This window comes from Thalassophryne amazonica, chromosome 6 (assembly GCF_902500255.1).
Source record: "Thalassophryne amazonica chromosome 6, fThaAma1.1, whole genome shotgun sequence".
NCBI classification, from domain to species: Eukaryota; Metazoa; Chordata; class Actinopteri; order Batrachoidiformes; family Batrachoididae; genus Thalassophryne; species Thalassophryne amazonica.
This window is the reverse complement of record NC_047108.1, coordinates 6,850,059-6,866,699: the sequence shown is the minus strand read 5'-3', so window position 1 is coordinate 6,866,699 and position 16,641 is coordinate 6,850,059. Positions and strand designations below refer to the sequence as shown.

Genomic DNA, 16,641 nt, shown 5'->3' with positions numbered 1-16,641 from the left:
ACTTCCCTGCTGTTCGGAGTCCTGGGTGCAAACGCGCCCCCATTTAACTGTTCTTTGTTCCTCGCCAGCAGTACCAGGTCTGACACGCGGAGGCAGTGGCCACCTGGGAGTTCGGGACTTGGCGGCTCCAGTATTCCCGGGGTCCTGTGGCGGAGGAAGCCGTGTGGTTCCGGTCTTACCTTGGAGAGGCGTCTCCTATCTTCGAGCCTGCCCACACGACACTTTTGTGAATTGACTGTTGTCCATTTCCGTGATTGGTTGTATTCGTTGTGCACATTCACAACAGTAAAGCGTTGTTATTTTGACTTACTCCATTGTCCGTTCATTTGCGCCCCCTGTTGTGGGTCCGTGTTCCTACACTTTCACAACATATATATATACATACATACATATGACCTTCAGGACCTTTTGGGGATTTGGGATGGTAACTGTTTTTTGGAGCTGTAGTTAATTCATAGAACTGTAGTTACATACATAACTCTCTTTCCATTTCATTCCTCCTGACTGCCAGAGGATTCTATTCAGAACAAGTATTTTTTTAGGAATTTCATTTTATTTAATAATTTGTCAGAATGTAGGAAAACACCAATGTTTTTAACCAAAGACTTTATTTGAACTACACCACACGAATTCACACACTTTTCAAAAACCTGTATGTAATTCTACAGCTTCTCATAGTCATAACGGTACTAACATACTGGTACCATAACATATTGGCACTGAAAGATATGTCACACGTGACATTCATTCACTGACGTCACACGTTATGAATGTCACGTGTGACATATCAGCATTCACTGACATGTCACACATGTGACATTCACTGACATGTCACACATGTGACGTTCACTGACCATCACTCTGGTCATCATGCCCCTGGCTCGATGAACTAGCCAGAGTGCCCAGCAGACTGCTGAAACACTCAGTAGATGGAGAACACCCATGATTGAATGAGATGTCCTGCAGGACTGGTGTAGTGGACTGGGTCCTGACAGCACCGTAACCAGGGAATTGCTGCTGCACACATTCTCTGTCCTGCGTGTGCCACAGGTCTGGGGCGCCTGACGGGACCGTGCCCCACTCAGATGGAGGTGGCTGCCACTGGCGGCTCTCAGGCAGGTTGGGAAATCTTGACATTGAATGCGGACGCTGCAGGGGTTGTTGTGGGTGATGTGGCACTTGCTGCTGTTGAGACAACACAGCCTGGTGATGTCTTTGTCCCTCAGCCTGGGCCTCATGTAACATGGCAAGGAGTCGACTCTCTGTCACCCGACGGAGGTCAGTTGGAAGGTCGTCCAGAATTCTGTCCACCAGCATACCAAAGCTGGCACCTCTGGAGGTCTGGTCCTGGAGAAACCCCTTCAGCATGTTCAACACCGCCCTTGATTCGCTCTGTGACACAGAAGTTGACGTGGATGTCATCGAAGTTGATATGGATGTCATTGAAACAGGTGTAGTTGACCTGGGTGGCTCAGAATCAGACAGAGGAGCTCCAAGAGCAGCACTGGGTTGTGCCTGCTGCTGCTCCTGTTCCCTTGACTCCACAGCAGATTTAAAACTGGCCACATTACGGCGAGTCACAGTGCTGATATGTTCATTCAGAAACTGGAAATTTGTCCTTATCCATGCCTCTGTGGGGGTGAAAACATCTGCTGACTGGCCAGACACTACCACTGCCTTCTTCAACTTACCCATTCTGGTACGCATGGAGTCATACCACACCTTCAGCTCCTGGGCGGACACTCCCATCATCTCTGCTTGGCGCCCCCACAGGAAATCTTTTTTCTGCACATCTTTGTAATCAGCCAGACGTTTTGCATATATGCAAGGGTTAGCCTTTAAAAATTCTATCACCTCCTCTTTCTGCTCCTCGGTGAGTCCTGTTACAACACGAGGAGTGGGCTTCTTCCACCGCCGGACTGGAGGAGGTGCAAAGATGTCTGGCTGCACGTGTGTCTCCTCTCACTCCTCTGGCTCAGATTTGTTCTCCCGCTCATCAGTCACAACAGCAGGTGGAACACTTGCAGGAGCATCCTGAGGAGCTTCAGGAGGAACTGTGGAACGAGACTTGGCCGACTTTGCTGTTCCTCTTCGGCATCCTGCATCAAACTGAATGCTGTGGAGCCGAGTTTAATTATGCGCACGTGACAGAAAACACTGATTCGTCGTGGCGCGCAGTGAAATGTGACGCCGCGTTACAAGTCGTGTCAAAACTTGACAGTTTCCGTGTCACTTCGTAATAACGCGTGACAGTTTGGGCTCCAAGAACCATCTCAGGAACCACTACGAATGTTGTCACGTTCTATTAAGGATCACTATTCATCAAGACGGATCAATACGCTCAGTTGCGACCTCCATGACTTGAGACAAAATGAGGGTGGTGCTTGACATTCGTGGAAGATTTTTTTGACAGGCAAAAACATGTTCCACGAATATCGAGAATATCACGCACCAACACGCACTATTAAGAAACCTATTCAGATGCGTTAAGTCACAATAAGAATGTCAGGAATGTGTCACGAATGACAGAAAAATGGCATTCGTAATGCATCTTGCTCATGTGTAAACGCACCATTAGGTTTGTTTGATTTGGTTGTATGTGATTTCTCTTGTTTGGGTTTTCCTGCTTGGGCTTTGTCTGTCCCTATCTCTCTTGTCTGTCTCTCTTGGTGCTTGGTGGTGGGCAGTGCACACTGTTTGGCCACACCCTTATTCTGGTGCTTTCCACACACCTGTTCCTAATCTGTAGCTCATCACCAGTGTGTATATAAGCTTCATGGGTTGCACTGTTTCCTCGCCAGATCGTTGTGCTATATGCCATCGCTTCATAGCCCTGTTCCGTATGTTTTGTCTCGACCTGTTTTCTAGCTGTGTATTTCGGACTGCCTGCCTGTTTTTGGACCATGCCTTTGCCTCATGTTTCTGACACCGTTGCTGATTTTTAACTGCCTCTCTATGGACATGAAAACCCTTTTATCGAACCCCATCTGACGCTGAGCTCTGCACTTGTGGCCAGCTATTTTGTACCACTGGTTCTGATAGCCAGAGAACACAGAAAGTTTATTTTGTTCACCTTTGTCTTGGTCCAAACCAAAGAGGGAACAGTTTCTATTCTCAGTGAAGTTTAAATGTTTATGCTGGAAAAGGGGATGTTTTGTATTTATTTTGAGTGATAATGCTAAAAATCAGAAGACACTGGCTTATGTATTATTTTCTAATACAACTATCCTGCTTTGTGTACGCTTGATCCCGTTAGATCTCAGAAGTGAAGCAGAGTAGATCCTGATTAGTACTATATGCTGATGAGAAGACCAGCGGCTGTGTTTTCCTGCATGTGAACTGGAGTAAAACTTGCGCCAAATCCCAAAGTAGATCTGTACTCGATCTGCTGACATGACCCCAAGCACCCAAGAGCAGCTGACAGACAAACGACACTTAATTTTTAGAATACTTTTAGACATTGACCTAGTTTAAATTGTTTTGTTTTTTTCTGGATTCTATGGTATCATATTTTGTACTTTTGTTCCTTTTGTTAGCATGCAGTACATGTATGTACTGCAATATTGCATACTTGGTGTTCATGTACACGCAACTGGTTTGGTATTTGTGTGCGTGTAGGTCAGAGGGAGTCTCCTGCTGAAGTTCAGCCCTCCTACCCCACCTCTGTTCCCTGTAAACCCATCAGCCATCCCAGAACCACCAAGTACAGCTTCCACAACAGGTCAGCACTGAGCCCGTGTCCACCAGTGTCATTTCATGAATGCTTGAACCACCATCACTGACCACGCAGCCCAGATCTGCACTCGCAGCCATTCTGGATCATTAAAACCTTAAACAATACATCTTAGGAAGTGTTGGATGCAGCAGTTTGATGGATTTGAAATTCTGTCCCTCCTGACTGCAAAGATTGTGTTGAAACAGGAAATGTCCGACTCCTGGTTGTGATGGTTCAGGTCATGTGACTGGACGTTTCACCGCCCATCACTGCATATCCGGCTGCCCGCTGGCTGAGCGTAACCAAGGCAGACTGAAGACAGACCTGTCAGACTCAGAATCCAAGAGGAACCTCTTCTTTGGCCAAAGGACTAAAAAGACCCACTATCGTGGAAGGTAAAGGTGCATGTGCACGCGTGTGTGTCTGTGTACCTGTTTATGCCTTTGCGGTGGCCACACCGGTCACATGACCTTGATCGGCCCTGGTTGGAAGATGAATCGTGTGCTGCGCCTGTGTGAAATGAAACAGCTCTCACCAAACGAGACATTTTATTTGATGATTCTGACAGAAGAGTTTGGTGGTGTTTTTTCACTGTTGTTGTTGTTTTAAGTGCATTCACAGAAGAAATAAATAAATGTACTCAGCTTACTGATGCTACAACACACCTCAACAGTCGGTACAAGAGACCGGCCTGGCTGTCCGGGTGTAAGAGTTGGAAAGTTTTGAGATTTGGTCAAATTCTTCCCCTTCATTCGTTGGTTTCAAAACAAGGACTTTGGGATTTTCTTTAAAATCCAGTCAAGCTGTCGGATGAAGTATGGAGCCATCTTCATGTGCTCAGGAATACAGTGTTTTGTTTTTGATTTTTTAATTCAAATTAATGAAACTGTGTGTTTGTTTGAGTCATTTATGCTTGATGGTCCTGATGGGGACATGAGCAGTCGTGACTATTTGTCACTTCCTGTCTTGATTGCGTTTACACATTTTACAAATGCAGACATGCTCGTGTCTCACATTAACAATTTATTCTCTGTTGTCAGGATTGGTCGCCCTCCCAAATACAGGAAAAACCAGCAGAGAGAATTCCAGAGTGAGTTTTTCAGCTGCAGCAAAACACACAAATTTGCTAAACACAAGTATGATGTGGTTGTTACATATATACATACACAGTAAAACTCACCTAAACCATCATCATATAAACCGGATATTTGCGTTCACCGGACAAAAACAAAAGTCCCAGTGCTTTTGTATGGTTTTCCATGTAATAAACGCCATATATACCGGATTTTGTACAACGGATTTTCGCTCACATCATGCCCTGTCTGACCGCAAGGCATTTCTATTCAAAATACTTCGCATGTACCGGACAAAGCAGTCTGGATCCGTGCATTAACAGAGGTATGTAATTAAGTTCAGCACTGACACTCGCTGATTCCAGGAAAGTACGTACTGTATTTCCGTGATTAAAAGCCCAGCTGTTTATTTTCCAAACTGTGCTCAGACCCAGGACCCGTCTGCAGTCTGATGTGCACCTGCTAAATCAGAGACGCAAAGGCTGTGATTTGTTACTTTTCACTCCTTCCTCTCCCGTCATATTTTAATAGTTTTTGCAATGCACAATCATGGATCAATACGTTTGGCAGAAAAGTCCGCAAATATGACAAACTTCACAACACGAAGTTAGAAAATGATGCGCAAATGACCCGCAATTCATGGAGGAAATTGTACACCTTTCCGTTGATTTGTAGGTAGATGATTGTCGAATGAAGAGCTCATTGAGGGACAAATCCAGAAAAAGCATAATCCAAAAATATTGCATAAAGACGTGAAGGAGAACTTTGAAACTGTCATGCACGTCGACGTCATTGCATGGCAGAGCTGCAGAGGATTGTGAGGTACACTCCACAGCGGACTAATGGGCCTTTCACACTGAATATGCCAGACGCGTCAAATGCGTCAAAAAACGGTCTAAAAAGCATAATTTTCAATGAGACGTGTTGCTTTTTAGATGCGTCAGAAGCGTCGCGTCAAAAGCCGAGCTAAACCGACGCTTCTGACGGGAGCACGCATTGCCACTTGTCGGCACGCTGACGCAGTCAAAGTTCAATTCAACCCAACTTTCGATGCTCTGAGCTGTGATGTACCTTTGCGTTGCCCAATAGGAACGATGCGTCGGGCCACAACACGGAAGACTAGTGGCAGAAACCACTGATCTCTACAAAATGGATTGGTGCAGAAACCACTGATCTCTACAAAATGGATTGGTGCAGAAACCACTGATCTCTACAAAATGGATCGGTGTAGAAACCACTGATCTGTACAAAACAAACGTGTCACAGGACTGCTCATTTATGGAGCAGTTTTCTGAAGAAAAATCCTTGGAAATGTTTTTTGTTGTTTGTTACCTCAGAATTTCTGATTACTGTTAAAAAAAAAAAGTTTAGAATGCTTGTAATTAAAATAGCTAAATAAATCAATAAATGGTTCATTAGAAACCTTTCATCTGTAAATTAAAACCACCTGTTAAAGTTTGGTTGTCTGCACAGCAAATGTTCCTGATTGGGACAAATAAAAATATTTCTTTAAATATAAAGAAACACTAAACAGTTTATATATTAAAAAGGAAAAAAAAAAACGATGGGGAAAAAAAAAAACGCCCGAAAAAATAAGTTATTTAAAGTTGAGCTTTTGTGGTGTCTGAAAAAAGCTGTAGCTTTATTTGGTAAAAATAAAAAAGACTGAACCATCTACAAATTAAAGCGTTCACTCAGATCAACTGTGGTAAAAGGCGACGCTAACGTTAGCCCATCAATAAACCTTCACAGCAGTTCAGTAAACGTCATGTTCTATTTTTACATTATTCTCACCTCAATAAAGCTGCAGAACTAAACTCCGTTGGGCAAACTGGGACTTCGCATATATCCAAAAAGTGGGAGATTTCGGATTGAGTGGGTTTGCTCCATCACCCCGGCTGCCTGCCTCGCTCTGCCCAGTGATGATGCCTGAAGGCCGGCTTTTCCGTGTGGGTCGGCCCGCTGTCGCAGTTCGATCGATATCCCACCAAGTCGTCAGTCCTCCCTTGGTCAGCGTCACTCTGAAAAGTAGCTGAAAAAAAGCTTCTCCCAGCAGAGTGATGGGAGAATTGTTCTGATGTTTTTTTTAAAGCTTTTTTGTGGTTCAGGCGACCCAAATTCAAGATGGCGATTGCTGAACTTTTTTCAGGTTGTGGAAACAGCCAGAGTGTGACGTGGCAATCTCCGCCCCCTTGCCGCTTCCGAAGCGAAGCGTCTGACGTCATGCGTCAGATGCGTCAGAGGCGTTGGAAACGAATCCAACGGATTGGGAAGCGTTGACAGCTTGGCTTGACGTATTCAGCGTGAAAGGCCCATTAGAAAAAAAGAGTGACTCGACCAATTGTAATCTTTTTAATGGACATAAAATAAGAACAACCCCAGGTTTCTTTTCAGCACTGTAGCCAGGCTGACAAAGAGTCAGAGCTCTATTGAGCTGAGTATTCCATTAACTTTAACTAGTAATGACTTCATGACTTTCTTTGCTAACAAAATTTTAACTATTAGAGAAAAAAAATACTCATAACCATCCCAAAGACGTATCGTTATCTTTGGCTGCTTTCAGTGATGCCGGTATTTGGTTAGACTCTTTCTCTCCAATTGTTCTGTCTGAGTTATTTTCATTAGTTACTTCATCCAAACCATCAACATGTTTATTAGACCCCATTCCTACCAGGCTGCTCAAGGAAGTCCTACCATTATTTAATGCTTCGATCTTAAATATGATCAATCTATCTTTATTAGTTGGCTATGTACCACAGGCTTTTAAGGTGGCAGTAATTAAACCATTACTTAAAAAGCCATCACTTGACCCAGCTATCTTAGCTAATTATAGGCCAATCTCCAACCTTCCTTTTCTCTCAAAAATTCTTGAAAGGGTAGTTGTAAAACAGCTAACTGATCATCTGCAGAGGAATGGTCTATTTGAAGAGTTTCAGTCAGGTTTTAGAATTCATCATAGTACATAAACAGCATTAGTGAAGGTTACAAATGATCTTCTTATGGCCTCGGACAGTGGACTCATCTCTGTGCTTGTTCTGTTAGACCTCAGTGCTGCTTTTGATACTGTTGACCATAAAATTTTATTACAGAGATTAGAGCATGCCATAGGTATTAAAGGCACTGCGCTGTGGTGGTTTGAATCATATTTATCTAATAGATTACAATTTGTTCATGTAAATGGGGAATCTTCTTCACAGACTAAGGTTAATTATGGAGTTCCACAAGGTTCTGTGCTAGGACCAATTTTATTCACTTTATACATGCTTCCCTTAGGCAGTATTATTAGACGGTATTGCTTAAATTTTCATTGTTACGCAGATGATACCCAGCTTTATCTATCCATGAAGCCAGAGGACACACACCAATTAGCTAAACTGCAGGATTGTCTTACAGACATAAAGACATGGATGACCTCTAATTTCCTGCTTTTAAACTCAGATAAAACTGAAGTTATTGTACTTGGCCCCACAAATCTTAGAAACATGGTGTCTAACCAGATCCTTACTCTGGATGGCATTACCCTGACCTCTAGTAATACTGTGAGAAATCTTGGAGTCATTTTTGATCAGGATATGTCATTCAAAGCGCATATTAAACAAATATGTAGGACTGCTTTTTTGCATTTACGCAATATCTCTAAAATCAGAAAGGTCTTGTCTCAGAGTGATGCTGAAAAACTAATTCATGCATTTATTTCCTCTAGGCTGGACTATTGTAATTCATTATTATCAGGTTGTCCTAAAAGTTCCCTAAAAAGCCTTCAGTTAATTCAAAATGCTGCTGCTAGAGTACTGACGGGGACTAGAAGGAGAGAGCATATCTCACCCATATTGGCCTCTCTTCATTGGCTTCCTGTTAATTCTAGAATAGAATTTAAAATTATTCTTCTTACTTATAAGGTTTTGAATAATCAGGTCCCATCTTATCTTAGGGACCTCGTAGTACCATATCACCCCAATAGAGCGCTTCGCTCTCAGACTGCAGGCTTACTTGTAGTTCCTAGGGTTTGTAAGAGTAGAATGGGAGGCAGAGCCTTCAGCTTTCAGGCTCCTCTCCTGTGGAACCAGCTCCCAATTCAGATCAGGGAGACAGACACCCTCTCTACTTTTAAGATTAGGCTTAAAACTTTCCTTTTTGCTAAAGCTTATAGTTAGGGCTGGATCAGGTGACCCTGAACCATCCCTTAGTTATGCTGCTATAGACGTAGACTGCTGGGGGGTTCCCATGATGCACTGTTTCTTTCTCTTTTTGCTCTGTATGCACCACTCTGCATTTAATCATTAATGATCGATCTCTGCTCCCCTCCACAGCATGTCTTTTTCCTGGTTCTCTCCCTCAGCCCCAACCAGTCCCAGCAGAAGACTGCCCCTCCCTGAGCCTGGTTCTGCTGGAGGTTTCTTCCTGTTAAAAGGGAGTTTTTCCTTCCCACTGTAGCCAAGTGCTTGCTCACAGGGGGTCGTTTTGACCGTTGGGGTTTTACATAATTATTGTATGGCCTTGCCTTACAATATAAAGCGCCTTGGGGCAACTGTTTGTTGTGATTTGGCGCTATATAAAAAAATTGATTGATTGATAATGCCCGCTTATTTAAGACAGGCTTTTATGTTTTTCAGAGGAATTTCTGACCCGGTCATTAAATTAGGCAGGTCCTGATTCAGGATTCCCCGTTGATTATTTGATGCCTCCTGACTATAACTAATCTGTTACATAAATATAACGGATTTTGTCCATTTTATAGATATAATGGATTTTCTCCATTTAATACATATAACTGATTTCCATTATCACAGACAAAATTCGCTCATCCACCTGAATCCATTATATACAAGTTTTATTGTATGTCATAATGACAACAGAAACTGTTGTGGTACAAACCAGAAACGCAATACAGGACTCAAAATGCAGGAGCCAACAACCAGAGACAATCAAAATAATTTATTGAACAATAATAAGTAAACAATAAATGTACAAATCCGCGGAGTGAGGTGCTGGGAGGGGGACACACCGACTGGACCCAAAAGAGCTGCAGAGTTCCCGAACCGGATAGTGCCTGAACCAGGCAGCCGCGTCAAATCTGACTGGAGGTGAAGTTACTGGAGCATGAAAAACACGTTAGAAATGCTGGAGCCAAACATGGGACAAAAACACGAGAGAAGGTGAGGCTTGGATACCACACAGGTGGAACTGAGTTTCCAGTGTTTGTGGAGAGGAAGAACCAGGGTTTAAATACAGCTGAAAGATGATTATTGACAGGTATGCCTAGTCAGCTCTGTGACACGGTGCCTGGAGAAACGGGAAGGGGGGGGGCAGAGCAGAGAGAAGATCCAAGGCAGCACAGCAAGAAACTCCCCAGATGACCCTGATCAAACGTTTTACATCCACCTGTTCTTAATACCGTGTGTTGCCCCCTTGAACATCACTGACAGCTTGGAGTCTTTTGTGGTTGTTGTGGTCGAGGCTCTCTGATAGTGAAGCTGCTACTGAATATGTCTTGGACTTTATTTACATCAATTATGAAGAAATACAAACAGTATGGCACTTTATGGTAAATCTGCATGGAATTGACATTTCTCAAAAACTAAGGAGAAGAATGAGGAAAGCCACCAAGACACCCAGACAAGTCAGAAGTTATAGGCTTATGTGGCTGTGATTGGAGAAATTGTGCACAATGTAAATTCTGCATTTTCATCATCTCTCTTTGCTTCATAGTGGAGTAGAGCGGACAACGATATTCTTTCAGCAAAACAGATCACATCTAGACTTGCATCACGGATGTACCTTCTGGCAATTTGTAGATAAACTTTCAAGTCTTATGTTTAAGAAAATCCTCCTCCATACCACGAAGCTGTAGAACTGGTGATACAAAACACAACGACCACAAAAGACTCCAAGCTGTCACTGATGTTAAAGGGGGGCAACACACTGTATTAAGAACAGGGGCATGTTAAACATTTGATCAGGGTCATTTGGGTTGTTTCTGTTGTCATTATGATTTATGAAGAATAAACACAGTTGTTTGACAATAAATGGCTTCACACCACCACTAACCATGAGTAAAATAAAAGTAGTTGTGTTTTTCATATTCTCTGAAAAATGGCCAAAAGAACCCCATAAATTCTGCCAGGGTATGTAAACATATGAGCACAACTGTATACACACACACACACACACACACACACCATTCTCGGTTTTAAGGTGTACAGTGGTCCCTCGCTATAATGCGGTTCATCTTTTGCGGCCTCACAGTTTTGCGGATTTTTTTAGTGCAATTTTGTATGTTTTTTTCTTTACAGCGCATTGTGTTCTGTGTCCTCATCAAGCAGGCCGGTCGCGACACTGGTCGGCATCACCGCGATTGGCTAAGGGAGAGCACACGCATTATGTTCTGCGTCCTGACTGGCTAAGGGACTGTACACCATTGTCAATCAGTCTTCTCCGTGCCATGTCTCCTGCACAGTACAGAATGCGGTCAGCTTGCCAAATTTGTTTATAAGAATCTTCTCGCCCAGAATTAAAAAAGAGCGCCAACAACTACCCATAACTGTTCTTCACTCAGAAAAAGACACCTGCACCGAGGTGTCACTCAGTGGAAAGACGCTGCAGAGCGGCGCCAGGACGAAGAGGCGCGGTCAGAGGAACTGTGAAATAATGGTCAGTCACTATTAATAATTTCTTATGTGTCCAACCTCATAGGTTGATCGTTAAAATTTAATTCGTTAGTTCTAAAAGCCATCATAATTATTTATAGGAAATCGTTCTGTTTTTATTTCTCAAACAAATGTTTGGGCCTGAAAACCGGTTTTGATCTTTGGTTTCATTCTATAATACTGGACTTATTTTTCTACTAAGGTTTGAAAAGTGAGAAAATGTTAATGCCTCTTTGAGAAAAGTGTATAAAGTGTGTAGTGAGGGGTTTTACAGCCTTAAAACATCTATAATAATTATAAAAAAATAATGTTGACTACTTTGCGGATTTCACCTATTGCGGGTTATTTTTAGAACGTAACTCCCGTGATAAACGAGGGACCACTGTATAGTGTTTGATGGCGTACTCCGTCCACCATTAGTTGCTCATTACACAGTAAATTTGTCCTTGTTTGATCTGTGCATGTCCTCAAGCTGTTGCATACTTTATTATGCAACAGCTTCATTACTGAAATCTGACAAACATGCAGCCTTATTTTATTTCATTGAACACTGTACGGATTAGAGAGGAAGTGTTTGTGTTCCCTGCTGTTATCAATGTTTTAAGTCTTTTTATTCCATTTTATTATTATTATTTTTATTTTTTATTCTATTCTGACTGTTTTTAATCTTAGGATTTTCTGTTTTTAATCCCTTGTTTATCCTTGGTTTTATTTATTTTTATTTTTTAATTTTTTCCTGTAGCACTTTGAGATTGTTATTAATGAAGGGTGCATTATAAATGAAATGTATTATTATTAAATGTTGCTTCTGATTGTTTTCTGTCCTAGTATTAATCATAGTCAAAGTGGAAAACAGTATAATAAAATACTGGCTAATGGCAGGTTTAATACGAATAATAATAATAATAACTACAACACTAATATTAACGTACTGTTAAAAAAATGTTATTTTAGTAGCTGCAAGGTATATTTAAAGATTGGCATGTGTTTTGCTGTCATCAGGCATGTCCTCGGAGAGTTTGTATCCGTCACTGTTCATGTCGGCTCTGAGCGGTCAGTCAGACAGGACATTGTCTCTGTGCTGGGAGCAGCACTGTAAGCTGCTGCCTGGTGTTCAGGGCATTCACGCCAGCCAGGTGGCAGCGTGGAGCGTGGAAGAGGTGAGAGCGAACCACATCTCTCACATACGTCTTTTCTTTCTGCAGCTTTGAATCTTTAATGTTTGAAGTGTCTGCGCTGCAGGTTTTCAGATTTGTCTGGAATCTGACTGGGTGTGAAGAACAGGCTCGTCTTTTCAAAGAAGAGGTGAGAGCAGTGGGAATGCATGAAATACTAATTTATATAGTACAATACTTACTGTAGCTCCACGATACAATATCACAATGCATATATCCATTCCATCACTGTTCATCACACTGATTATGTAGAAAGCCCTCTGTGGTGAAGGTTTAACTAGAAAGGAAGAAATTATTCTCAAGTATAAATTATAACCTTTGATTGTACCTGTATAGTTTTTGTACTTTGAAAAAAACAAGTTTCTTCTGCAAGAGGTCATTACCTCCGCCAAGGAGGTTATGTTTTCTGTCACGTTTGTTTGTTTGTCTGTCTGTCAGCAGGATAACTCAAAAAGTTTTGAACGGATGTTGATGAAATTTTGTGGAGTGGTTGGAAATGACAAGAGGAACAATCATGATCCGGATCACGATGCTAACGCGTTAGCATCTCTATGGCATTTTCAATGTTAAAAGTTAGCATTAAGCAGTTGCAGCTGTCATCACATTCGGGTGCATTTGTTTTCAAATTGTAATATTTCTTAAATTTATTTTTGTTGAAATTTTGTGGAGTGGTTGGAAATGACAAGAGGAACAAGTGATTAAATTTTAGTGGTGATCCGGATCACGATCCGGATCCCGATGCTAACGCGTTAGCATATCTATGGCATTTTTAATGTTAAAAGTTAACATTAAGCAGTTGCAGCTGTCATCACGTTCGGGTGCATTTGTTTTCAAATTGTAATATTTCTTAAATTTATTTTTGTTTATACGAGGGCTGTCAAAGTATAGGTCCTTTTTTTTTTTTTTTCAAAAACTATATGGATTTCATTCATATGTTTTTGCGTCAGACATGCTTGAACCCTCGTGCGCATGCGTGAGTTTTTCCACACCTGTCGGTGACGTCATTCGCCTGTGAGCACTCCTTGTGGGAGGAGTCGTCCAGCCCCTCGTCGGAATTCCTTTGTCTGAGAAGTTGCTGAGAGACTGACGCTTTGTTTGATCAAAATTTTTTCTAAACCTGTGAGACACATCGAAGTGGACACGGTTCGAACAGAGAGGTTTCAGAAGTCGGTTTCAGCATTTTATCCGGATATTCCACTGTTAAAGGAGATTTTTTTTAATAAAAGACGTGTGGACGGGTCCGCGCGTCAGGACGCAGCCGGCGCGGTGTGGCGGCACAGGAAAAACACCTCCGTGTTGATAACCATTTGTAAAATCCAGGCGGCTTTTGATGGCTTTCAGTGGAGTGAATATATGAGAAATTGTTTAACAGCTGGACATGTTCCAACTTGTCCTTAAGGCTTCCAACAGAGGTGTTTTTCCTGTGGCGGAGCGTCGCAGCGGCTGCGAGCCGACGCTGCAATCCGCCCGCACGTCTTTCATTAAAAAAATCTCCTTTAACAGTGGAATATCCGGATAAAATGCTGAAACCGACTTCCTCTGAAACTTCTCTGTTCTCTCACGACGTCCTGGATCAATAGAGCCTGAAATGTGGAGGTTTTCAGCTTGAAACAGGCTGACGACGGCGCCTGAGAGCGCTGCGCGACGTCTCGCACCGTGGGAAGTCCTTAAAGCGACAGTATCACCTCAAAATCTCTCATCAGCCGTTAAAATTTTCACCGAAAACCAGCTTAATTTTTCGAACCATGTCCACTTCGATGTGTCTCACAGGTTTAGAAAAAATTTTGATCAAACAAAGCGCCAGTCTCTCAGCAACTTCTCAGACAAAGGAATTCCGACGAGGGGCTGGACGACTCCTCCCACAAGGAGTGCTCACAGGTGAATGACGTCACCGACAGGCATGGAAAAACTCACGCATGCGCACGAGGGTTCAAGCATGTCTGACGTAAAAACATATGAATGAAATCCATATAGTTTTTGAAAAAAATAAAAAGGACCTATACTTTATTGACAGACCTCGTATATTAATAATCTGATTATTATAATGATTATTATATACAATTTTAGAGAAAGAGACAAAAAGAAATAGATCACTGTGCCAAGGAGGGAATCTCTTTAGGGTCAGTGACCCCATGGTCTTGTTTAGAGAAGTGTTTCATAAATGTTAAAAAATTCATATATTTGCAGTTTAGTTGAATAATAAATTGAATTTTGTCTCTTATTTGTTTTTGTCTATAAGCACATGCAATATCAATATCAGTGCTCAGATGACAGTACCTTCTGGGAAACGTGCAAGTTGCAATAAACTGTGATGCCAAGCACTAAGGATACATGCTATCCAGTCACAGCAGATGAAACTTTTTTTTTTTTACTCCTGAGGAAACATTATTGTTAGACTTTTTAGGTTCAATGATTCCACGGCGTGTAGATGTTATGGTGTCAGTGACCCCATGGCCTTGGAGGAGGTTTGCACTCTCTGAGTGCTTCTAGTTATTATTATTATTATTCCATAAATGATTTTCTAAATTGACCGTCGGTGAGATTGCGGGTGTGTTTGTCTGTCTATATGTGGCTCTGTGATACAGTGATGTCCTATCCAGAGTATACCCTGCCTCACACCCTATGACTGCTGGGATAGCCTCCAGCCCCCCCCCCCCCCCCCTTAATTGGAGTAATTGGGTATAACGAATGAATGAATGAATGTTGTGCTACTTTAACCAGCAGCATATTCTCATTTTGAGGCATTAAATTGTAACACTTTGCCAAAACTAACTGGCATCATTATCCCCTGCTGGCCAAAGGCCCGAACAGGGATTATGTTGTGGCGAATATCCATCCCTCTGTCTGTCTGTCTGTCCATCCCAAAAAGGGTATAAGTGTTCTGAAATCAGCTCCTCTCACACTTTTAGGAGTCCTTGTTATAGGCCGGTAATACACATATTTTCAGATCATTCCAGTTGGGCTCATTTTACAAGAGTTGTGGCCCTTCCTTAACAAAGCTCGACTCCGTCAGTTTCACTGGGTGCCTGCATTCTGAAATCAACTCCCCTCACATTTTTAGTAGGAAATTCATAAAACTTGGTACAAATCCTTGTTATAAATTGATAATTCACGTATTGCAATGTTGTACAAAATTGACACAATTTAGCAGTTTTGCCCTTGATTAACAAACCTAGACACCACCAGTTTCATGAGTTGGTGCCTGCATTCTGAAATCAACTTCACATATTTTTTTGGAACAATGTTTTTTTTTATTTTTTTTTTATTGATTTTCAATAGAAATTTAACAACACACACCACATAATTGCACAATGGAATGCAGGCAGATCTCGCTGCCTGCGCACACACCCACATAAAAAAAAAAAAAATCACACCCAACAGTCACCCAAATGACCATATGGCAACAACAACATTGCCTTAGGAATTCCATTAAGGGTGTCCATACCTCTTCAAATTCTTGTGCATTACCCCTAATTACATAGGTTAGCTTTTCTAATGTAACACACCTCGCCATTTATCTAATCCAGGACTGTGCAGAAGTTACTTCAGTCTCTCTCCAAGACAGAGCCACCATCCTTCTGGCCTGCAGGAGGCCAAAGTTGATCAAGATCTTACACTTGGAGTTGTGTTGCAATAATTTCATTCAAGTGTTAATGGTTTGTGATTGAGCTTTTAAACAAGCTGGCGCCCATTCAGCTTCTTCGATATCTTCCTTAATATCTAGACTCCATGCCCTCCTTTTATCATGACTAGAGTCCTTGTCATGTGGGACAAGTGCTGCATACAGTATAGGTATTTGCCGTTTCCCTTATGTTTAAACATAATATCCTCAAGGAGGGACAGCGGTGGCTCACGTGTAACTGGTGCTTTGTCAAGATGAAGTGCCTCAATTGTAAATATTTAAAAAGATGTTTTTTATGAAGTGAATATTTCAAACAAAGTTCAGTAAATGTTCGCAAAGTGCCCTGAACATATATATGATTTTTTGCACTCCCCAGTCGGCAAAATCAGAAAACCACCATCTGCCCTGC

At 42.0% G+C, this 16,641-nt stretch overlaps 1 protein-coding gene across 2 annotated transcripts in view; it reads left to right on the top strand.

The window, feature by feature from the left end:
• l3mbtl1 (L3MBTL histone methyl-lysine binding protein 1) overlaps window positions 1–16,641 on the top strand; it is a 123,969-nt gene that overhangs the window by 89,837 nt on the left and 17,491 nt on the right. For both annotated transcript variants that reach the window (XM_034171716.1, XM_034171717.1), the window contains 5 exons: window positions 3,619–3,721; window positions 3,922–4,110; window positions 4,756–4,805; window positions 12,438–12,595; window positions 12,678–12,740. In XM_034171716.1, the coding sequence (XP_034027607.1) occupies window positions 3,619–3,721; window positions 3,922–4,110; window positions 4,756–4,805; window positions 12,438–12,595; window positions 12,678–12,740 (563 nt within the window). The remainder of the gene's footprint in view (window positions 1–3,618; window positions 3,722–3,921; window positions 4,111–4,755; window positions 4,806–12,437; window positions 12,596–12,677; window positions 12,741–16,641) is intronic.